This window comes from Carassius auratus, chromosome 26 (assembly GCF_003368295.1).
Source record: "Carassius auratus strain Wakin chromosome 26, ASM336829v1, whole genome shotgun sequence".
Classification (NCBI taxonomy): Eukaryota; Metazoa; Chordata; class Actinopteri; order Cypriniformes; family Cyprinidae; genus Carassius; species Carassius auratus.
The window spans coordinates 19418544-19443478 of NC_039268.1; the positions used below are offsets into that span (position 1 = coordinate 19418544).

General features: G+C 36.8%; 2 protein-coding genes across 10 annotated transcripts in view; one reads left to right on the plus strand and one right to left on the minus strand.

The window, feature by feature from the left end:
- Positions 1–181: 181 nt before the first annotated feature.
- LOC113044592 (2-oxoglutarate receptor 1) overlaps positions 182–24935 on the minus strand; it is a 27690-nt gene continuing 2936 nt past the window's right edge. The window contains exon 3 of the mRNA XM_026204707.1: positions 182–1503. Coding sequence (XP_026060492.1) covers positions 500–1495 — 996 coding nt within the window. The 5' untranslated portion in view covers positions 1496–1503 and the 3' untranslated portion in view covers positions 182–499. The remainder of the gene's footprint in view (positions 1504–24935) is intronic.
- LOC113044590 (muscleblind-like protein 2a) overlaps positions 22223–24935 on the plus strand; it is a 61150-nt gene continuing 58437 nt past the window's right edge. For 4 of the 9 annotated variants that reach the window (XM_026204691.1, XM_026204697.1, XM_026204696.1 and 1 more), the window contains exon 1: positions 22223–22488. The gene's annotated coding sequence lies outside the window, so the exon portion shown is untranslated. The remainder of the gene's footprint in view (positions 22489–24935) is intronic. The other 5 variants (XM_026204699.1, XM_026204700.1, XM_026204701.1 and 2 more) reach the window with 3 other exon arrangements.

The following is a 24935-nucleotide window of genomic DNA, read 5'->3' on the forward strand; positions in this document are numbered from 1 at the left end:
AAACCAGACCTACATACAGACATACTTATGTAAAAAGTAAATTGAATAACTAAAGGCATTAACATTGACTAAAATAGCACTATGTGTCAATTGTGGAATGCAGATATTATTCAAACTACTTTAGTTTCAATGTTTTTATCTGTTTTGAATGTACAGTACATAGCAAAAGTAAATGCAAATGTAATTTTAGTCACTTTTATTGCTGTCAATCTTGTATGACAAAGGAACATAATACCATCATCAAGTTAAGACTGGCACAAACACAGAGACCATTACATGCAATAACTTGAGCACATGGAACATGCCTTTGCATATTTGTTTGTTTACATTAAGCCTATTTATTTTAGACCAATTGTTGGTTCTGAAATGAAAGTGAAAGAGAAAGTGCACATTTGTGACCCTGGAGCATAAAAGCAGTCATAAGCAGCACAGGTTTATTTGTAGCAATAGCCAACAATAGATCATCGTTTACTGTACATTTCAAACACCAGTGTTAGTCTCAGCTGCTTTGATCATTTGAGATGTTGGTCGTGGGTTTGTTGATCACTGACATGAGCCGATCAAATCTGAACATTTCCATGAAGGCCTGCTTGAAACAATCCCCTGATAACGTATAGAGTGGCAGGTTGATAATGATGTTGACTGCAGCGATCGGCCTCGAGATGATATAGGCGGCGTGAGCCCAGTGGTACAGCATGCAGTTGGTTTCCGGAGTGAGTTTTGTGTAGATCCTCCAAGCTCGTAGTGCATGAAAAGGGAAAAAGCACACAATGAAGCACGTCAAAATCAACACGATGAGCCGCCTCGCTCTAACCCGTTTGCTGGTTTCCTTATGGGGACCCTTCCTGAGCTCCTTAATGATGCGCCAATAGCAAAGACAGACCACGACTAGAGGAACCAGATATCCAAGCACGGTCAGCACCCAACTGTAAGGCCACATGAATTTTGGGTTGTTGCTCGCAAGATCCAAGCAGTAGGTTTTGTTGTTCTTCTCCTTCATATCAAATTTGTTAAAAGTCGGACTTATTTCTGCGACCGCCACAGTCCAGCCCAGGATGCATGCCAGCGTTCCCCAGCGCTTCTTCTTGATGCTGTGTGCATGCATTGGATGCACGATTGCCACGTAGCGAAAGATGGCCAGACAGGTGAGGAAGAGGATGCTGCCGTAGAGGTTGAAGTGGAAGATGAAGTGCGTGAAGCGACACATAGTGATGCCCAGCGTCCACGAGTCGTTTTGGCTGTAGAAGTAGGTCAGAAAGGGCAAGGGGATCATGAAGAGGAGGTCGGTAATGACAAGGTTCACCATGATGATGGTGCTGCTCTTCCAGGGACGAACTTTAATGATGTAGACCAGCAGAGCGGTGATGTTGCCCACCACGCCTACGATGAAGATCGCGCCGTAAAACACGGGCAGATAGTAGCGCTTCATCAGATCGTCCACATCAGTGCAGTTGTCAATCGAGCTGTTACTCGGGCCATAGTAAATGTTGCTCATGGTTGTTCCTGCAGCAGGAATAAAGAAAAAAATGTTAGAAAGCTTGCATGCAACATTTCTCTAACTGATAATTCCAGGAATTTCAGGCATGACTAGGTTCGATTTGTTAGATCTGATTTCACAATAACCTCATTTATACAAACATAGTAGTCTGCATGCCATCTCTATTTAAACAGTGCATTTCAACACTTGTGAAATTCCAAGATGGATCTAATCCAATTCAACTCAAATTGTGAAACTCGTGTATTAAATAAATTCAATGCACACATACTGAAGTAGTTTAAGTTTATGGTTCTTTTAATTGTGATATTTTCTAGTGAATTATTGGCCTTCTGAAAAGTATATTCATTTACTGTACATGTATTCAATACTTGGTAGCCCACATTTAACAAAAACCCACCAATTCAACTAATTAGAATATGGTGACATGCCAATCAGCTAAGTTTGGTTCACTAGGAAAAACAATCATGGGGAAGACTGCTGATCTGACAGTTGTCCACAAGATAATCATTGACACCCTTCACAAGGAGGGTAAGCCACAAACATTCATCACCAAAGAAGCTGGCTGTTTACAGAGTGCTGTATCTAAGCATGCTAACAAGAAAGTTGAGTGGAAGCAAAAAGATGCACAACCAACCGAGATAACTGCAGCCTTATGAGGATTGTCAAGCAAAATCGATTCAAGAATTTGAGTTAACTTCCTGAGGAATGGACTGAGGCTGGGGTCAAGGCATTGAGATTGTCAAGGAATTTGGTTACAGTTGTCGTATTCCTCTTGTTAAGCCACTCCTGAACCACAGACAACGTCAGAGGCGTCTTACCTGGGCTAAGGAGAAGAAGAACTGGACCGTTGCCCAGTGGCCCAAAGTCCTCTTTTCAGATTAGAGCAAGTTTTTTACTTAATTTGGAAATCAAGGTCCTAAAGTCTGGAGGAAGGGTTAAATAACCATGGTGTTGGTGTGCTTGACTGTGAAAGAAACCTGGGCTTCCAGACCACCTCAGCAGTGCCACAAACTGATCACCTCCATGCCACGCTGAATTGAGGCAGTAATTAAAGCAAAGAGTGTATGTATTGAGTACATGTACAGTAAATGAACATACTTTCCAGAAAGCCAACAATTAACTAAAAATCATCACAATTAATCATGGCCGCGGGAAGTGGGGGTGCTGGGGGTGCTGCAGCACCCCCTAGTGACGAGAGGGAGATTAAAAAAAATGTAGGCCTATTAAAATATTTTGCACAATTTATAAATTCCTTATTCCTTAAATTCCTATTACATATATATTGGATTTTAATTTCATATTTTGAGGCCTAATCAACACAGGTTCGGAAGTTACGTTGTCAACGTCAGGCAGGCAGGTTTGGTCCCCGAGTAACGAGGTTTCCCGCTCGTTCCATGCAGAATACATCCATCTTTGGCAGCAGCTGACTAGTAAATTTACATAATTTTCGCTGATGCATACCAACACAGACATTCTGAACTCCCTGGACATTCGTCCCCTCATGAGAGACTTTATGTCCACGACCCCAGAGCGCACCTCGACATTTGGACACCTGTAACCAGGGCACCCCGCCTGCATGTAGCTCAGGTAAGAGCATGGTGCTGCCGCGCTTGTAACATTTATTTTTTTGGCAACAAGTGTGGGATCAGCTTTGACTGGCCAAGCAATTGTAAGTAGTACACTATAGTATTTTTGTAAGGTGGTGGGGATGGAGATGGAGAGTATTATTTCGTTCGTGTGTTCTTTGCGTAATGGTTGTGGAGAACTGTTAAATAAAGTTTAAATAGTCGGAGATTATTTCCTTGTGGTTTGTGTAAAAGGGTTGGAGATGGAGACAGAAAACTTTATACTGTGCGTGTGTTCTTTGCATAATGGATGTGGAGAACTGTTCAATAAACAAATTACTTAAATATTCAGAGATTATTTCCTTGTGGTGTGCGTAAAAAGATTTTGGAGTTAATAGAGTTGCGTGTGACATAAAAGTGCAGTGACTCAAGCCAGCTGACCAAATCGATTGCATTGTTTTAGCGTTATTGTGAAGTTTGATTAATATTATATTTTGATGTAATATTATTTGTTGTATCTAAATTAGTTGCATGTATGTTATAGGTAGGTTTTCTTTCGATTATTAAACTATTATTTCTGCTTCTGCTTCCGATTAATAGCGCATTGCGCATATCTGAGAACTGATGTCTGTGTGTTTCAGACCCTGGCTGGCTGTGCACTGAAGTGTATATGACAAAGTAGTAAATCTCAATGTATTTATTTTTACAATTTATTTTAAATAGGCTCATAGGTTTTTTGTAAAAAAAAAAAAAAAAAAAGAAAAAAATTCACAGCACCCCCTGTTCAAAATTACTTCCCGCGGCCCTGCAATTAATAGAAACAAAGATTTAAACTACTTCAGTCTGTGTGCATTGAATCTATTTAATACACGAGTTTCACAATTTGAGTTGAATTACTCAAGTAAATGAAATTTTCCACGACATTCTAATTTATTGAGATGCACCTTTATATAAATATATTGTATATTTAATGTTGTTTCAAATTAAAGTGTTTGTGCTGCCTTGAAATATTACCTTTACACACATTCAAATGTGAACTAATTTCATCAGTGCGGCGCTGATCAGTTACAACAGCGCATCGCGAACATTACTCTTCTTCTAATAACATCTTATGGTGGATGGCAAACCAACTTTTGTTGCATTTACCGCCACCTACTGGACTGGAGTCTGAAGCACTAATTGACCAGTCAGCACTGCGTGAACACTTTAATACCGTGCTGTTTCATCCTACTTTTGGTGTGTTTGGCTTCCCATATTAATGTAGTGCTCGCGCTTAGATATTAAACGACTGATTATGATCAGGATCTGTGTGCACCAATACTACCGCTTCTAAACTATAATTTCCATAGATTTAGCACAGCTGCCAGTCTTCTCGTGAAAACAATGGCAAACATTTAGACACGATAACGCACAGTATGCTTTTTCTTGTTTAGAAAAATTAATATGAATGCTTTTTTGTTTGCAGATTGGCTGCAGTTGGTTTTAATTACAAATGTTAAGATTCAACTCTTGAAAATATATCCTAATTTATATTTGCGTGCCTTTTTTTGCCGCTTGGGAACTAATTATAATGATATTTCAAGTCCAGTCAATTAAAGTATGTCATGAATGTGTCATGAGATGTGGGATTCAATTATTAGTTGTGTAATATTGTGGGTTGTTATATTTAGGTTAAAATATGTTTTCTTAAAGTAGGCCTAGGTTATATATTACAAATAAAATATAGCCTACAATATACACCTACATCAATAATAATAATAATAATAATAATAATAATAATAATAATAATAATAATAATAATAATAAAAGGTCAGTAAGATTTTTAATGGTTTTGAAACAAATCTGCTCTGTTTAGTAAAGTTGTATTTATTTATCTTTGATTTGAGTGAACCACAGATCTGTCAAACTAGCTAATGATGTATAATGTGTGAGTTGATAAAATGCAGTTATATTATGGGCAGTTGGCATTAATTGTGCTTGTGATGGAGTGGTAGTGGAGTGCTCTCTGAGCGACTAAAAGCACTACAATGCTCTGACTTTCTAAAAATCCACTCCTCGTTCTAGTCAAAAATCACGCCACTCCACTCCACATCTTATTTTCAAATGATTTCAGTGTCATTTGATTTTTTCATCAATTCAATGGTTCATTGAATTGAAGTAATTTCTTCAAAAAAAGTAATGACCCCATACATTTGAATGCTACTGTAAATATAACAACAGTCCTTATTATAAACACAAAATGAAATGAACACATGGGAAAATGGGCGGGATTTACAGCTATCTCTAGATCTCATTGTTATGATACTTGACTATGGGAAAGTGTGTCACTGGTAAATTCCTTTGCTGTCAATGCTGTATTAACATGATACACCTATGAACACCTGTTTAGAGATGTTTTATCACTCATCCAAGACCGCACTAATTCTTGTGCCATGTGTCATCTGGGTTTACATGACAGTTTTAATAAAATGATCATGTGCGGGAGGCAGCGGTGCAAATATCAGCTTTACAAACACTGTGCTAAGAGAAATAAATAATGCATAATTTTAACTTGAATTCTATCCACCCTGAACAGAATCTCAACTAACAAAAAAATAAGATTGTGAAAACATTTTTTTTTTTTTTCTTCTGAATGTCCTCCTGAACGTTCAGAACAGGCCAAGCACTCCACTGGCAAATTTAGGAGCTAAGCATGGCATGGAGGACCACACCAAATGCAACAGTGAGCATTTACAGCAATTTTAGGATGATTGCTTTTGAAATGGCTGAAAAATGCAACCACTAGTAATATGATTAAAAGGCTTATCACTTTTGACCAACAGGTGGTGTTGTAATCAAATCATGTTGGCGTGTTCTGTGAGAGATGACAATGGCACACACAAAGTTTGGTGTCAATATGCAAAAGCATTTCAGCGATACAGGCTAAAGTGTCATTATGGCAAGATGCCTCAAATTCGTCGCTGTGCTGACAAATTGCTGACACGGGAAAATTGGATATCATTCGACTCAACATGACTCACTGAATTTAAAGAGACCAGTTGTGTGATTTTTGGCCAAACCATTCAGAAGTTATAAGCAAAAATATGAATTTTTTCGTCTCCTGACCACTAGGTAGCGCTGCATCGAAATACTGCAGGTAGTCTCAGTTCATGGTTATAACATACACCAAATTTGGTCTCAATAAACCAAACCGTTGCTGAGATGTAGCCTCACATGCTTTTTTGCGTGCTATTAGTCAAATTGGTTCCCGTGTCATTCGAGAATGGTTGGACGAATCAACATAAATTCCATAACTTTTTGCCAGCATTGTCTGAAGATGATCTGAGCCAATTTCTGTGAAAATCGGACTAACCGTCTAGGAAGAGTTCGAAAAAGTAGTTTTTTTCTTTAAATTTAAAATAGCGTTTTTGATTTTAGGGTTAATTCAAGGATTCAGAGGGAAAAAAATCATTTTCTGGCTCATGCTTCAAAAGTTATTAGCATAAAAATATTGACATTTTGGACAAGTGGTGGACAAGTTGGAGTTAGAGACTTCAAATTTCCTATAGTTAATGTTGGGACTGCCCTCTATCAGAATGTCAAACCAATCGGTTCTATGGGCTGCCATAGACTTGCGGCAGAAGAAGAATAATAATAACGCCAATGCGAAAATTAAGGGAATGTTTTATTTCATAATGTTGCACTTTTAAATGTTTTCGGAATGTTCTGATTCTGTTATACTGTATATGCAAACAACCAGACAAATTTAAATGAACATTTGTTCATAACTTTGAAAGAACCTTGCCGGAACATTCCCTCTCAGCTATATGCCAGATCAGACTTAGTGAATTCTTAATAGTAAACTTAAAATGATACAGCACAGGTACACATATATTATTTGTATAGGTTTTTTGAAGGTAGCATCCTAATTTTCCTTTTTTTTTTTAATATGAAATGGAGCTAGCAATATCAAGATCATGGGTTGGATTACCTCAGAATGGTTCAGGAAATTATTATTAATAAAAGTTATGGAAAATGTCCAACTTAAATGTTTCAGGAAAGAAAAGAATGGTTTTCATAGAACAGGAATGAATAAATGATTTATAAAGCTATGATTTTGAGATCACAGAACTTTGAACCAACATTCTATTAACATTGTAAGAACATTTGTTTATTCATTTGAGAGAAGAACACTGATATATCATGACATTAATTGTAAACAATATGTTCTATATTGCAGATATAGTAGACCTACTGTATTTAATTGTTGCTGGCATGCTAATAATGTTAGTATATATTATAGTCATTATTGTTTTGATATAATAAGACTTATTGGCTGTTTTGCCTGTGATAAATGAGCAATTTCATGTTTTGAGTGTAATGCACTTAGCTAACTGCGGACACTGGGTGATAAAGATGTTTGTAAATAGCGACATGAAGTGAGAGATTGTTACTGTTACTGTAGTAGACAAGCGTTTGTTAACCTCTAGTGGTTGATGATGGAACTGCAGGTCAATAGTGAGAGAAAAGCTAATGCTGGTCAATCTCAAGTTCACACAGCCAGATATACATGTCTTCATTTTCAACATATCGTGTGTGTGTGTGTGTGTGTGTGTGTGTGTGTGTTTGTGTGTGTGTGTGTGTGCGTGTGCGTGTGTGTGTGTGTGTGTGTGTGTGTTTCAAACTAAACCAACTTATTTGTTATGATTTTCTAATTAATGCAGTGACATTTTGGGACTTTTAAAAATAGAATGTTCTGTCCAAATACATTTTGGGGCAACTCTGTATAATCTCTGTATAATCTCTGTATAATTTTTTTTTTTAATACAGAAGGAGTCATTAAATTATTCGTCATTAAAATCATTATTATTCTTCATTTACTGAAAGGTTAGAACATGACTTGAAATTTCAGAGGTCCTTAAGTAAATAATTTAGATCACAGAGGATCAGCTAGAGAAAAGATTAGGAACCCCTGCGGTTAAGAAATCATTAAACAGTTTAAAAGAGACTGCTTTATATCTTAGGAGAACGTGCTCTAGTTTAACCACTAGAGGGAGGAATACTCACACTTAAATTAAGAATTTAAAAGTAGATAGATAGATAGATAGATAGATAGATATATAGATAGATAGATAGATAGATAGATAGATAGATAGATAGATAGATAGATAGATAGATAGATAGATAGATAGATAGATAGATAGATAGATAGATAGATAGATAGATAGATAGATTGTTTGAATATTTAATTTTAATGTGTTTTAATGCATGCTTAAATGAAAAGAAACAAATTTTATTTTACCTATTTTTTTCATGTATTGTTATTTGATCTGAAGTAACAAACTAAAAAATAATTAAAAACAGCTATACAAATGTAAAAAAAAAAAAATCATAAATAAAATTAAAATGAGAACAGAAAAAAAAAACGGATTCAAAATATTACCAAAAATCGTAATGCTACTGCAGTAGTGCTGTTTTAATCTGATTCATTGTTTCAAAACACTGGAGATCCAACATGTAAAATTTAACTTATTATGCAACTGGAAGCAAAACAACTGACAGAAAGAAAACTGACTAGTCACATTAAAACTTAAAAGAATTATTAAAAAATTCAAGCCTTGCATTAAAAAATTCAAATGCCCGTTTATTTAATGCATTGATGGATGCATAAAAACCTGTGCTGTATCACACTGAAAAATCGAGCAATCACTGTGGTGATTTGGCCAAGTGAAATCCTCCGAGCATGATAGACTGTGGTTTGACTAAAATAGGATCCGATGGCCTATTTTAGGGGACTAGAAAACGAGAGCACATTGAAAAGCAGGCCAGACTGAAGGGCAGGCCAGGCTTCTGCATCAGAAGCTGCTGGATCTATATGCGGATCCAGCCTCTGATTGTCATGATCTCAGATCAGAATCAGCTTTCAGATGGGCTCAGGAGGGATCCGTCGGAGCGCCGAGGGCCACCTGCTTTGATTTTTAGATTTTCACACTTAGACAGAAGGTGGGCACTTATCTTGGCACGGCAGCGTATCACCGTCTTGCTGTGCCATTACGCCCACAAATAGTGCACAGCTACCTGCTGTCGAACTGGCCTTTTAGTGCCCTGCATCGCACAAACAACCACAAAACGATCATCTGCACTGGGGGCTGTGGCCTTGTTATGCATTTAGATTCTTAGTAGCACCGACAAAGAATATGTTTGTTACAGGCTGAACGTATAAATCAGCTGGTGTTTATCAGCCCTGAAACATAATCTACGCAAGTATGTGAGCACTAATGCTATAAGAGAGATTTCACACTGAAATGTGTCAGAATGCAATGCAAACGTGTGATTTGTTGCTAGAAATTGTCTGCACGATTGTGTATAAATTCCTGAATGATAAAATATTGGTTTTAATGAAAAACATTACGCCAATTCAAATGTATTTTGTTTTGCACGCACCCTTTTTTCTTGTTGTTTATCTTAAGTTTTCTGGCATGGTGTAATAACAATCTGAAGAGAATCTTACTGATAAAGATTAAAGTTAGTTCAAATATAAAAGGGTTGTACAATGACCAAGTGAGAAAAAAAAAATCAAAAATTGTCATGTTGTTAAATAAATAAAGGAATAGGTCACCCGAAATGCAAATTTGCTGCAAATGTTCTCACCCTCATCCAAGATGTAGATGAGTTTGTTTCTTCATCAGATGTGAAGAAATGTAGCATTGCATCACTTGCTCACCAATGGTTGCTCAATGGGTGCCGTCAGAACGAGAGTCCAGACAGCTGATAAAAACATTACAATAATCCACAAATAATACACACCACTCCAGTCCATCAGTTACCATCTTGAAAAGGCAAAAGATGCATCTTTGTAAGAAACAAACCCATCATTAAGGTGTTTTTAACTAAAACACGAGTCCATAATCCATAATAATGCTTCCTCCGGTGAAAAAGTGTTCTGGTCTGAATCAGGAGAGAAATCTGCACAGATCAAGCACCATTTACAAGCCAAAAACTACTCAAAATATGTGTGGATTTTGATGTGAGAGACAACAGGAAGCACAATTATGGATTATGGACTCCATAATTTTAGCTGAAAGCAACAGTTTGCAGTTAAAATCTTCTTAATGATGGAATTGTTTCTAACAAACACAGCTTTTCTCTTCTCAAGATGGCAACTGATGGACTGGAGTGCTGTGTATTATTGTGATGTTTTTATCAGCTGTTTGGACTCTCATTCTGACGGCACCCATTCACTGCAGAGCATCCATTGCTGAGACACTGATGCAATGCTACATTTCTCCAAACTTGATGAACAGACACTTCTACATCTTGGATGGGCTGAGAAGGGTGAACACATTTTCACCAAATTAGCATTTTTGTATTCCTTAAAAATTATTACAATTATGAATTTGATATGTGTTACTTTTGAATGGACAGAAATTGTGACAATCGCACAGACACCTGGAACCCTCTCGAGCTGATCGCCACGGTAACATAAAGTGCACTCGTTATATGTCTGCAATGGGACGAATGCAGGGATCATGTGTTCACGTTCAGGTACTTGCATGTGCGGTATAGGAGAATGTAAGTGCACACTTATGTGCGTCTCTCTGGATATCTGTCAGTGTTCATGCGGTATGTGTGTGTGTGTGTGTGTGTGTGTGTGTGTGTGTGCCTGATGGAGGATGTAGGTGTTGCGTGGGTTGGCTTGCCATTGGCTTTCCTCCCCATTTCAGTAAGTCTCCTCTCTCTTTTTTATTCTCACGCCCTCGCTGTTGCCAACCACAGAAAAATCTCTTCTGCTGTTGTTCTAACCATCTCTTCCCACCTAGAGCTGAGCACTCTGTGCCGAGTCTTCTTGTCTTCGTGTTTATATTTCACTCTCGCCGTGTCTCATACAGAATACATTATGCACAAGACAGTAATACATTCAATGGAGGGTCTCTCTCTTACACACACACACACACACACACTCAAACACACACACACACACACACACACACACACACACACACACACACACACACACACACACACACACACACACATAAACACACACTCAAACACACACACACACACACACACACACACACAGGGGTGTTTTTGTGAAAAGTGTGTTCATCCCATAGGTGTAATGGTTTTTATACTGTACAAACTGTATATTCTATGGCCCTACACCAACCCTACACCTCACAGGAAACTTTGTGCATTTTTACTTTCTCAAAAAAAACTCATTCTGTATGTGTCTATAAAATGTGAAAATGTGAAGTGACATTCAGCCAAGTATGGTGACCCATACTCAGAATTTGTGCTCTGCATTTAACCCATCCGAAATGCACACACACAGAGCAGTGAACACACACACACACTGTGAGCACACACCCGGAGCAGTTATGTCCTCATGAGTCACCCTCTCCTTTTAATACCTGTGTCATACCCATGTCATTATACAGAGTTGTGTCCTGATATGACACAAAAACAAGAGCACACACACACACACACTCACACACACACACACACACTTGCTGAATCAAACATCATATGGAAGTTTTCCGCCCGGCTCTGGTGTTAGACGTGAGTAAATGTCCCTCTCTGTTTATGTGCATGTGTTTGTGTAGACGGAAATCTCAATTAATTCATCTAAATATAAACAATATGAAACAGTTCCCATAGCAATATAATCGAACTAATCAGAACAGACAGTGAGTGATGGTTTAAACTAAGTTTACAAATTATTTTTTTTATGATTTAGATCTCAGTGTTGTGTTTGCATGTACTGTATATTAAATGTAGCGTGTGATCAATCTATCTGTCTATCTAGCTATCTATTTATCTGTCTGTCTATCAGTCTGTAAGGTTAAGTTGTGGCTTAGTGGTTAGAGAGTTTGTCTCCTAACCCTAAGTTTGTGGGTTTGAGTCTCGGGCTGGCAATACCACTACTGAGGTGTCCTTGAGCAAGGCACTGAATACCCAAATAAATGGCTGCCCACTGCTCCGTGCGTGTGTGTGTTCACCATACTTGGCTGTATGTCACTGTCTGACCTCCTTTATTATTAAGTTACCAATGTTTAAAACTAATACAAAAAATGTCAGGTCTCTTAGTAAATTAAGCTTTCTTTTAAAATGCCAAGGAATGATAATTATCGTTCATACATGTGTTGTGATGCTCTCCTGCAGTGATCTGACGGTGATCATTGGGTCTGCAGTAGCTGCATTAATATTTCACCCTGAAGGAGTCTGAAGACACTGTAGTGAGCTGCACTGGCCAGACATTACAGCTTTTCTCAGTCGCTTCGATGCATTTTTTCAAATCAGAAATTAGATTTTCAGAACTACTCGTACAACCTCCACATCATCTAGTCATCTGTACACATCATAAAACCAGTTCCCCATTCTTTTGAACAAGTTGCACATTTATCTGCGGTTTCTATCAGTTGCTAAATACTTGGTGCTCAAAATGTATACTGTATATAGTTTTCTGTTCAATAGTCTTACCCCTCTAAACATCTAGCATTAGTTCTGATAAATAGTAATAGTAGTAAGTAGTACTTTCCGATTTTTAGTTTATAAGAAGTAATAGCACACTTGAATAAACTTATTTCCGTAAGGGTATGCTTTCCAACTAAAGATTCATGAGATAAACCTTTGAGCTATTTCAGAGAAATGGTTTATCATTGGTTTTTACCATTTATCATTGATCTACATTCTCTTCATTAGTCAAGATTCACTTGCACAATGCATGCCAAATTTACACAAAGACCTAATGTTCCAAAGATTAAATATAGTGTAAAGCCTCTACTTCTGCAACAACAGCAGCTCTAAAAGTAATGAAACAATATCTCTATATAAAATATCGTAACAACTGAGATAAGCATTTTTAAGTAAGAGATCACTCAAATATTTAGAAATAACTGATTCCAGTCTCAGTTGGAGGAATAGTCAGGTGTTGATGCTCTTTACATTACATCAACATAGAGTAATAAATACCTCTTTGAATTGGGTTTGTGGATGCAGAACAATACAAAGAATCAGTGAGAGAGAAAATAATGCATGGGAGAGGAAGAGGAGTTGGATCAGAAGAAGATAGGTAAGAGAGAAGAAGAGGTAAAGAAGGGTGTAAGAATGTGTGCTGGACTGTTTGTTTGTTTGTTTATTTGTTTGTTTTCGCCTCTTCACGTGTGGAACCTATGAAAGCTTATTTCTGCCATGGAATATTATTGTGTAATTGTGACTTTGATTCATCTCACAGTTCTGACTTTTGACTTTTCTTTTAACTTTTCTGATAAAGTCTGAATTGCAAGATGTAAAATGGGTTTCACTTGAAGGTAACTAAATTACAAAAAACAATGGAATTTTTTTAACAATTAACAATTCTTATATTGTCTATGTAAGTAGAACTGAAACAAGTATGTCAAACATGTAGAAGAAAGTAATGCAGTTTTTGTAAAGTCATCAACTGTTAGTATTTTGACAGTCACTGTTCTATGATTGACTGTATGTATGTATGGATAGAAAAGCAGTGCTGATATTTTGTCTAAATTACTCAATTTTGGATTGTGTTTGCTGTGTTTTGATAGAGTTAGTATATGTAGAAAAAAACGTATTCAGCATTTTGAAATGTAGAGTTTGTATTTATTAAACAAAATGTGGTTTTGGCCAAAGTTGTGTTGCTGTATGAAGAGTTTATAAAAAGTACTTTACGTATTGGTAAACGCTTGTAAATATATTTGCGCTATACTCCTAGAATCTGTGTTTTCATTATTATACAGTAGAGGGCGCTATTACACATCTTCTGCACAGAATGTCCGATTAAACACAAGTGAAGAAGATAAAAAAACATGTCAATGGATGAAGAGGTGATAATTACAGTCGAGCTTTGGGGTGTTGATCGACTCCATCTACATTTTGATTATCATTCTGAATCCAATTTATAGTATTTTTTCAGCTTTTTGTTCAAAATGTTATTTCTTAATTTTTTATTAAACTTGCCAATATTAAAGTGTTTTAAAAAAAGAATGCATGAAGCTAGAATAAAATGTTTTTGTTTACAAGCAGATTCCTGTTCTTTCTTTGGATGTTTTGTATGTTCAGATATTCACATAACAAAATATATACAGATTAAGAACTACTGTAAACAGTGATGTGAAGTTCACTTAATATACTTGCAGTATAAAACTACTAAACTAGTAGTTTACTGAAACTATACTTCAACGTGTACAAAGTATTTAATTAGTAAACTATTAGTATACATATAAGTTCACTTTTAGTTTTATTGCAGTACAAACTACAAACATAGAGTTCAACTAGTTGTGTACTCAAAGTTTGCTACTGTTATACTTAAAGTGTACTTAAAAGTATACTTTTATATACTAGAATGTAGGCCAATTTAGTCCCAAGGAGTATTGAAACAGTACACTTACAAGTTTACTACTAGAACACTGATATTTGTATACTTGCTACATAAAGTATACTGTACTTAAAAATATACTTGAACTTTACTTAAGTATACTTAGTAAAATAAATTTGAAGTATACTACTTTTTGGTAAGGGTATACTGTATAGGCAGAGGACAACACAAGAGTAACAAATTCAGAAAATTGACTTATTTTTTATTTTATTATCTTTGTGCCCATATTTCTTTTTCCTTTTCTATATCACAATGACATCGTGATGTGTTTTTTGTTGTCGTTTTTTGGTCAGATGGCACAGATGTGTTCATTATAAAGAAAAAATCTAAATACGCACATCCAGAAAAAGTCCAGATCAAAGGGTAAATCAAATAAGAGAAAAAAAGATCTGCACACTGTTACGTTCTCCTACTGATATGTTCATTCTTTTGAGAGATGAACTAAAGATTTTGAGTAAGTTACAGGCTTTTGCAGGTTATCCATTGTGTGGTGCTGTTTGTACGAATTGTTTTGAGAAATGCACATACTTGTTTGCAAATTTTATGGATGATTTGAGAAATGCACCAAGGCGACTGAGAAAAACTGTAAACACTCTCACTTTCTCATCTCAGGAATAATACGACATCTAGTACGTGCATGCATGCACAATCAAACACATATGTTCTGGACTGAAATCTTTCTCACACTGATTCATGTCTACAGCTCATCAATTTTTCAGTGTTTTGGAATGACCTCTGAACTAACAGTGATGCACTGATTACCTCTTAACCAGTGGGCTGTTTTCACAACTCAGTTGCATAAGTGTGTCAAGGGTGGTGTGTGCATTTGGATGTAGTTCTGTGTTAAGGGTGATTCGTTTTAATGATTCTTGCAATATTTAAATATGAATCCACTGCAATAAATATATATGTACTGTTAGTTAACATTTATACATTTAAAGATACATAATTAATATTTTTATTGAAGATGAAATGCATTGCTATGCTTATCATATCCATCTCAGAAAAAGACCTGTGACCTATTTCTGGATTGTGACCCACAGACTGAGAAGCACTGGTGTTAAAGTGTTACCCAAGCTCCTCTGGGCCTAATGATTCCCACCTCTGATGCTCAACAGTTCTGTAATATTGCATCGTCTGTTTAGTCTTAATCCAGGTCAGACGGGTCATCGACGGTGACTGGAAATCCTTCCATCCATCAGCAAATGGATGTGTGTAATACTCCAGGGAGGAGACGCAGAGGGGTTAAATGCACAGGTGGAGCGTCTCAATCAATGTAATCGACTGATGTAATTGACAGTGCAGAGAATGATAGAACACTACCTGCCCTGCTGTTTGCTTCTCTTCTTTCTTTACTCAAATTTACTAGCCTAACAGCTTTTTTTCTATTCACTGTTTGACCTTCTCATTCTGAACATCATCTCAGACCTCAAAAAACGGCAGGTTAGATCAACTCCCTTAATAAACTGCTTTATGGATTTGCACATAATTGCTTTTATTCTTGCCCCGTTGCATTTATGCATTTGGCAGACGCTTTTAAAGCGACTTACAGTGCATTCAGGCTATATATATTTTTTTTTTTACCTAACATGTGTTCCTTGGGAATTGAACCCACAACCTTTTGTGCTGCTAACACAATGCACTGAGCGACAGGACGTTTTGAGTTTTTATTTAGCGAGTGACAATAATGCCTTCAAAGTAAACTGTTTTCAAAGTCTGGAATCACCATTTTTATTGCTCATATTAGAAACAGGCTACTTTATGTAAAAGTACAAATGTAGGCAATTACAGTTAGTCTGTATTTATGTTTGTACTTGAGTTGATCTAGCTGTTAAACAAATCATACTAAAGGGGTCAAGAGAGTTACATCAAGCTGTATCTGACTATTAAATTGGATTAAAGACAATAAAACAAGATATGCATGCATAATTCCCAATATCAGAATATTCTGGCAAGGTTCTCTCAAAGTTATGAGCAAACATTCTTCCAGTAATGTTACAGTTTTTCTCAATCGCTGTGGCACGATGTTTAAAACTGTCGTAACATTGTCTGAATTGTAAAAGCAATTGTCACAACATGCCTGCAAACGGACCCAAGATTTAATTACTGTATGTGTCCATCTACAGTATGTGAGGACGGAAGGAACCAATTACTGCAGAAACTCAGTTAGATTCATAGTCATAGGATGAATTGTAATACTGTAGATTGAGAAAAAAAAGCAGATAGCACAGAAAACCAGCTATAAAGACGTCAATCTCACGTCATGCCATCCCTAAAAAGGAAAAATTATTCAGATGAACGGAAACATCTTTACCCGAGTGACCTGGTCCACAACCAAGCGGATGAGAGTTAGAGGCAAGACGTGTTCATTTGCAAATGATGCAACTCATTAAAAATAGACTTTCTTTGGATAAAATGAATAAGATGACCCTAAGGATGCATATTTACTGTCAATGTGCGTGGGTTACCTCAAGCTTTCAGTTTAGGAGTGCAGAAGTGGTTCTGTCTCAAACGCTGCCAGCTAGATCACAAAGGTCAAGCTGTTTTCCCGAGCAGATGTAAAAAACAATATATATAAGATTCAGATGCAGCCAGCATTAACATGGCTACAAATAAAATAAAAATAAACATATGACCGCCGGGTTCTAGAAGTGGAAATAATACACTGGAGAACAATTGTTTTTTCAACACACTACTTTAGGTTGCGCGGAAATAGAGTCGAGATGTTTAAAGGAATCGTTCATACCAAAATGGAAATTCTGTGATTTATTTGTTCACTCGTATGTGTGAATACGATAATGGTTTTTCTCCCTTTTGAACCTTGGCTGATGTAGTCACCATTGACTGTCACTACAGGAAAAATAACTGCATGAGGATTTCTCCAGGAAATGGGTTTGAAATGACACACGGGTGAGTAAAGGATGATGAGGTGAACTATTCCTTTAATGTTTTCCTGGAGTCTCCGTTCTTCTCCTCTGCAACTCAATCGATCCGTTTGTCTCTTGAGAATCGCCTGCACACCATGGCTACTAAATCTTTACTGATAAGTGCACTTCACATCCAGAAGAATTTGTGTGTCTACAGTGCACAAAACAAGCACAAGCATATTGGCAGAGTTTGGGGATTTTGTTTTTAATGAATACCATTGGAATTATCATTTTAATGAATACCATTCAGCATCTTGAAACCTCTCAGCCGTCTGTCACGCATTCTGCATCAGCTCCTTGGAAAGGGTAATGTCGACATCGAGGTTCGAGTGAAGCGGTGCCATTTTTCTCTTGGAGACGCTCAGGGTCTCATTTTTGCCATGAGAGGTTACGGAGAGCAGATTGCATGCTGCCTCTTTCCTGGTCTTCCGTATTATTAATACAATTCAGATGGAAATGAGAAAGATTTGGATACAAACTTACTGAATATTACTCCATTATTTACAGTGCGAGAGGCCAACAACATTGAGAATTAATTGAGATCAAATAATAAATAAAGTTACACAAGAAAGCAACATATAATTTAGTTTCATATACTGAGTTCACCAAACTAAAATTTGACTTAAAAGAGTTCCTTGCCACAGTTGACACTGATTGTCTCACATGGGATTCATATACTGTATGAAGTAACATATTAGAAAACTGATTATAAATATGTACCTATACTTATATTTTACTGCAGTTTCAAGCTGAAATGAACACCAGTAAAACATAACATTTTATTCTTTTTCAAACCAATTGTGATAACTAAGCAGATAAATGGATAATAAAGATTTTTGCATGGTTTTCACTTAAAAAAGCTTTCACCATAGTGCATAATTTGTCATTTTGATGTTTGAATCACATAATCGAGTCCATATATATGGCTTTTCGGTCAAAGTAAACTTGCTTGTTAGTGCACCCGGTGCAGTTTGCTTTGGTGATGCAGAGCACTTGGGTACGAGTGTCGTGAAACACAAATACATGTAGATATAAAAGAGCTTAAAGACTTGTATAGAGGCCAGCAAAAATGCCACTGTTGCTTCACAAGGTGTAAAGGTGTGTCTGTTTTGGGCTTTTGGCACCACTCACTGAATATTTCACTTTGAACGTGTCATGAAATGTGCAAGAAATTTTCAGAGGCACAGTTGAATAAGCTTTAAATTAAAATCTAATACCTCATTATTATTCTGTAAAAGTGGATTTAGACTGTGCATTGTGTTATTTAAATAAAATGTACTTGTGCAATGTATTTGGCATGAAATGCAGGACAGAGGAACTATGATTTTAAGTAGAATTAATCATAGATTTGACAACGGTGCCCTGCTTCTTGAAAGCCAGAAACATTCTTTACACATGTATACTTGAATGCTTTGTTGATAAAGCAGCTCCACCTCTTCTAGCAATGCAACATGTTTCTATATTTACATTTCAAAACATAATGAATGCACAAAATTGAGCTGGAGTAAAAGACACACTCTAAACATATTAGTGTAGATGTTTTGGTCTTCATTTTTTACCTTTATTTACTATTGGATTAATATAAAAAGCTCAGACTGTGACCGTCACTTAAAATGACAACCACGGGGAGAGTATTAAAAGGTCACTCTATGTTTGAAATGAAATTCACACACAGAGTGTAATGTAGGAGGATTTTTATGATTCGATATGGTGGGGTTTAGTGACCGTTTAAAGCTCAAAGGCACGGACGGTTGACCTTTCAACAGAGAAGCTTAACCAGTGAACCTTCTTTACATCTCGCCGCCAGCGAAGCTTTGACCCACATCAAAACAACTCCCAAAATGGCCATTTGAATCGCATTCTGTGTCTCTTACTAATGACTGTTTTTGGTTTTCCATGTGCTGTGTTGAAATTTAATCGACCTTAAATTTAGCAACACGATGTTATTCCAGGTCCTGTTGATCCTTGAGATGATGCACAAGTCTGGATTCAGCACTCAAGTCTAGAGGTCTATTTAGACTCTTACTCAACATAATAAGCAGCAGTTTGTCTCTCCGCACCTCCTTGAATAATGCCGTTTAACATGACGGCGAGAGAACACACTTAGGTCATTACGGCCACATTCATCAGCTCCCTACCAGTGCTGGGCCGAACGGAAGGAATGTTTCTCCAAGAATTGTTTGCAACTTTCTGTTATTTGCAAACCGTACACTTGTGTAACTCGGCTAATCCCGGAGGAGATCGCGGTGGTGATGTTTATGTTTACGGATGTCTGCCGAATGCTGGGAAGGGTTTGGGAGGAAATCGCTCTCAGCAGTTATGGGTTTGAGGAATGCTGATTGAGATCTTTTGCACAATCGCAATGCTGTTGTTGCTACAGTTTAAAATAAGCATGACATATTTAAAGCCAAACGCAGTGGCACAACGTGCTAATTAGACGGAAGTGAAATATTGGAAGCATGAAAACTGACATGAAGATCCTCCCATGCTGTTTGTGATTTCCCAACCTATATAATAATGAAGTGTTGAATTTCTGTATTACACTCTTAAAAACAAAGTTTTTTTGGCATTGATGCCATGGAAGAACCAGTTCTGGTTTCCCAAAGAAGCTTTCCATGATCAATTTTTAAAAGAAACATTTTGTTTTCTTAGTGTGAAGAACATTTTTTTTTAAAATTTCATTAGTGTTCTTCATGGAACCATAGAAGATAATTAACGTTTATTTTTAACAGTCTAAGTAAACAAATATTCAAATAGCCTAAAAAGCAGCAGATTTAGACATTTTTGCCAAATACTACTTGAATAAGATTGATTTACCTAAATGTTAGTGTGCTACCTTTCCATTATTTTTCTATGTAAATGCACTAGACGTCTGCTATGACTGTTGTGATCACATCTTTTACAGATGGACCAATCAGAAGACACCAAAGGCAGGGCAAGCCTTGCAAACGTTTGTTTTGTAGTTGCAAGTTGGCATGGCAACTGTTTTATTTTATGGCAACATTGCGGAGGAGGCTTTCTGCGCAGCGCTTAAAAAAAACAACAAACATTTCTGAGCACTGCGTTTTGCATTTTTAAGAGCAAAGATGTGTTCTATGTGAACTGACCCTTTCAAATAAAGGTTCTTTATTGGCACTGTTGGTTCGGTGAAAAAAAGGTTAGTTAAACTCTGAGAAAAACTGAAGCATTCGTTGGGGATCCCAAAATGGTTGACAGTAATTTTCCACAGCACACCACACCCGGAAGCCAGGGATGAGGTGACTGGGTTCTGACTTCGAATAATTTAATTTGCTCATGGCATGTGCACTGGAGAAAATAATAGTATCAGTGAATTCCGGTTCATTCCAGGAATGTTTCGTACACACTCCCCATCTTCTGATTACAAGAAGAAAATCCAGACGTGCTCGAACCAGTGACTCGTCATCAGATCAATATCCTTCAGTCCATTAGGTTATTTAGTGTGTTTAGGCATACAATGGCTATATGATAAACGACCATCCTCGTAACACCTATCAATACATTTTTGCAATCATTTATATCTTAAAGGTTGCCATTCAGTCACTTTTAAGTTGACGTTAATTAATGTTCTGCCAACTTAATGACGTTCCTCAGAGACAGAAATGTTGGCACATCAATTATTTTAATGCAGAAAGTCTTGATTAAGGGTTCGACCAAGTGCTAAAACATTAAAATTCCTAGTTCAGATGCCTTAATGAATAACATATTCATCATTTTGGATCGTTTCTGCAGTTTTTTTCTTCTAAAGTGGATTTCTTTCTCAGGTTCCAGCATGGGGAAGTGTTCATTTATCAAATACAAAACCTCTGAGGTGATTACATGCCTTGTATACTTCATGAGTTGTCCCAATTAAAGTGAGGAATTTCTTACTGTATTTCAAGTGGAAAGAGATAAGCTGGAAAACAAATACATCTTTATAGCTTACATCTATTTGTCATTTATAAACACAATGTCGTAACCATGTTCAATTTAAAGTTATTCATTTTTTTACGCTCAGAAGAGATTACCTTTTATTATGCAGTTCTTGTTTTCCAGTTACGCTTAGGTGATAACAGGTAAATTAACCTATTTTAATCTAAAAAATATAAATTATTTTACATTTTATGACTAATCTATGTGCTCCATTTTCTATTACACATTTACATGTGTATATCTACATTTAAACTTTTATATATTTATATAAATGTACATAAAATACACATTTTCCCTATTTTTTGTACTGCTGCAGCATTATTTAATCGTTTTATGTTTTACATTGTCGTTGTAAAATCTATCCCACATAAACCCGCCCATAACGTCTATAATTTATCATTATGGATTATTCTAACTGCGGTCATTACTTTTCAATTATGCACTTCCGGTCTTTATCTAAAAAGTAATAACTTTCATAATATCATGGCACAGGGGCCTCTTGGCACACAGGGCTCTCTCTGACTATCTTGACATGTAAACTGTTGTGGATTCATCCGTGTGAAACTAATCGTCATCATCTGAGATGAACAACAGGCCTTCAGCTTGTTGATTTAACAGCACTGTAGCCCACATCCATTGTACCCTCAGGAGATTCACTGTTGTTTCCACGGCAACAAGCAGACCCTTGCCCTTCCCAGGGCTCCTGGCATTCATTTGGGTCAAACCAACTCAGACTGTAAATAGGGGGGAACCAACACAACTGACACGACAAGTCTTCTGACTAGATATCTTAAACTACATTTGACAGCAGCTTTTTAAATTCCTTAATGCATATACATGATCAAATGAGTTAGTATATAGAATACACTTATGGTATAATTATGGTTTCAAAGTATCAACCTCCCCCCTTTCCCAGTCACATGACCTGGTCCCTCCTCCCACGAGCTGTCAGAGCAGCTTGTTGCGCGAGCAGCTTTTTGGTAAACTAACTTGAGTTCGGCGTTAAATTCTAAACCAGTTGCCTGACAAATCCCGCTTGGCGTGGACCGACAAGAATGTTCGCCTCGGTTAAACAACAAGCCTTAATTCCCTTGACTTAACGAGTCATCTGCCGCAGTTCCCATCGAGCTCTTTTGCCGTCTGCGTGATTTGTGGTCCAGAAACGGCGCAGCAGCGGCAGGTCGTGGTAACCAGGTAAGCGGCAGGTTCAGTTCAAGCGTTTTTAGGTGTCGACAAAGTAGCGTGATGTGTTACTTGTAAAGCACAGACGATACAATGTGTCAAGTGTTGATACAATCTGTCATTGCAGAGGAAGCGCGTTTTGCTAGCGTTGCGTTCGTCGCTCAGTGATGTCGACACGCGTAAATGTTGTGTGTTTCCTTGTTGTTTCCGAGCGAGCTTTAATAAAGAGTTACGGATAATAATAATAAAGTAATGTTACGCGATAGAGCGCGAGAAGTTTCCAGGTTTGCGTGAAATGCTACATCGGGAACGCTCGCGTAGTGCTGGGCCGACGTGAGATCACCGTGACATTGAATTTGTTAAAATCGATGAAAAATGCGCGTTGACAGCTCATTCACTAGGATTGTTTTAGTTGACAGCTGTTGCCTTTTTTATCCTCCAGCGTCATCGCTCCGTTACTTCGTGATGGGAATTAATTCGAATATAAATCACGTCGGTTCATAAATCGTCCGCCGAGTTCTGACGCGATTAGAAAGACGTAAGAGTTTGTTTCTGAGCATAAAACAGAATATAAAGGATTATAATGGTTGCATTCATTAGCTTGGCTAAAAAAAAAAGAAAAAAAAAAAGAAGGAAAATCAGCGTTGGCAGCTCGTATTTCACACTTGTTCGTGTTGAAATGAACAACATTCGCGTCATCGTTCCTTGAGGTTTATTTATTAGATTTTTTTTTCGCGTCAGGTTATAAATAATCAGTTTGATATTTAATTTAAAATAATTACTTTTAGAACAGTTTTTTTTCTTGCTTTGACGCACACGCAGATTTAGAGATAACACAATAACACAAATTATGACGATGCGTTTAGAAATATTTGTTACTTTAGACTTCACGTGCTTAATTCTTTTTTTCTTTTCTTTTCTTTTCTTTTCTTTTTCTTTTTTTCTTTTACCGCGTCATCGCTGCGTGAGGAGAATGAAATGGATCGTTTCTGTCTGGAACAGGTACTTGATATGCACAGATTGACACGGTTCACCCATCAATAGTCCCGTCATTAAACCGCTCCCAAATCCCGCGCCACACCCGTTGCGCGCGCCGAGCACGTGAGAGCACGACAACTAGTGCACATCATCATCATCATCATCACCAACACGCAACTACTAGAACGCTTTTATCATGAACGCAGCTGTCAATGCGTCACTTCCCTAATTTAGTCGCGTCGCGTCTCATGGTGTCTGTTTAAATAGCATGAGCTTATGATTGTACAGTGTCTAAACAAGTATTATTAGTTAGCTGAGATATGCAGATGAAAGGTGCTGAGAGACATAGATATGGAAGAGGATATATGCTAAGATGCTTTGCTAAAATCTCAATAAGCATAATGCAAGTATGACCCAAATAGCAATCTAATTCCATGATCTCATTTGTATTTGCCCTCGCAGCAGGTACTGCACCTTTCTCGTTGTTTTAGTAAATTAAGCCTCTGTCTGATAGTCTGCGCATCGTGGTTGTTCAATGCAGGATAATGGTTCGTGCTCAGCGAGGATGTCTAATGGGGATAATTAGTTACCTTTGGGTTTTAGAAAGCTGCGTTATTTAGTTTTGCATCGCAGTGTAATGAACTGTTTACTGTAGACATGTTTTAAAAACACAAAGAGCGATCTGCAAGATTTCGTGTAAAAGATTAAAATTTTAATTATTAGTATTGCATTTTAAGGAGCTTAAGTTATGCAAAATTATTAAATGTCTCTCACATATTAACAAGTGTTAAGTATGATTATATTGTAATGGTGTTTACATTGCAAAGCTATTAAAAATAAGTATTGTCGTGCAGACTAATGCATATACTGCAATTGCATTCATTTGGTACAAATATATATATATATATATATATATATATATATATATATATATATATATATATATATATATATATATATATATATATATATATATTTGTACCAAATGAATGCAATTGCAGTATATGCATATATATATATATATATATATATGCTGTTATAGGCCAGTTTTGAAATGCAACCCTCAGAAGATCCCTGACCTACAATTTTGTATGCAAATGTAGTGGAGGTTAAATGCAGATGCATTTGCATCAGGCTTGTCCCATGCAAAAACCTTTAAATGAGTACTTATGTGAATTGTCTTTTTGTATTTCCATTATTAATTTGGCAAATGCTTTTATCTGAATTTACGCAGAGCTGGTTGCAAAAGAGAAATGCAAGCAATGAATTGCAAGGAGCTTTAAGGACAGTTATGTTACTGTTAATACACCAGGCACGTGAAACGGGAAGCTCAGAGGTGGCTTACATTTCTGTAGGACATTAGCAATGTGACACATTTGATAAAGTAATCATTAAACAAACTTGAAATAGTGATATGTAATAAAATAGCTATATTAGTCAGAGTTGCCCAAATAAATGAGGAAATCTAGAACTTGTATATC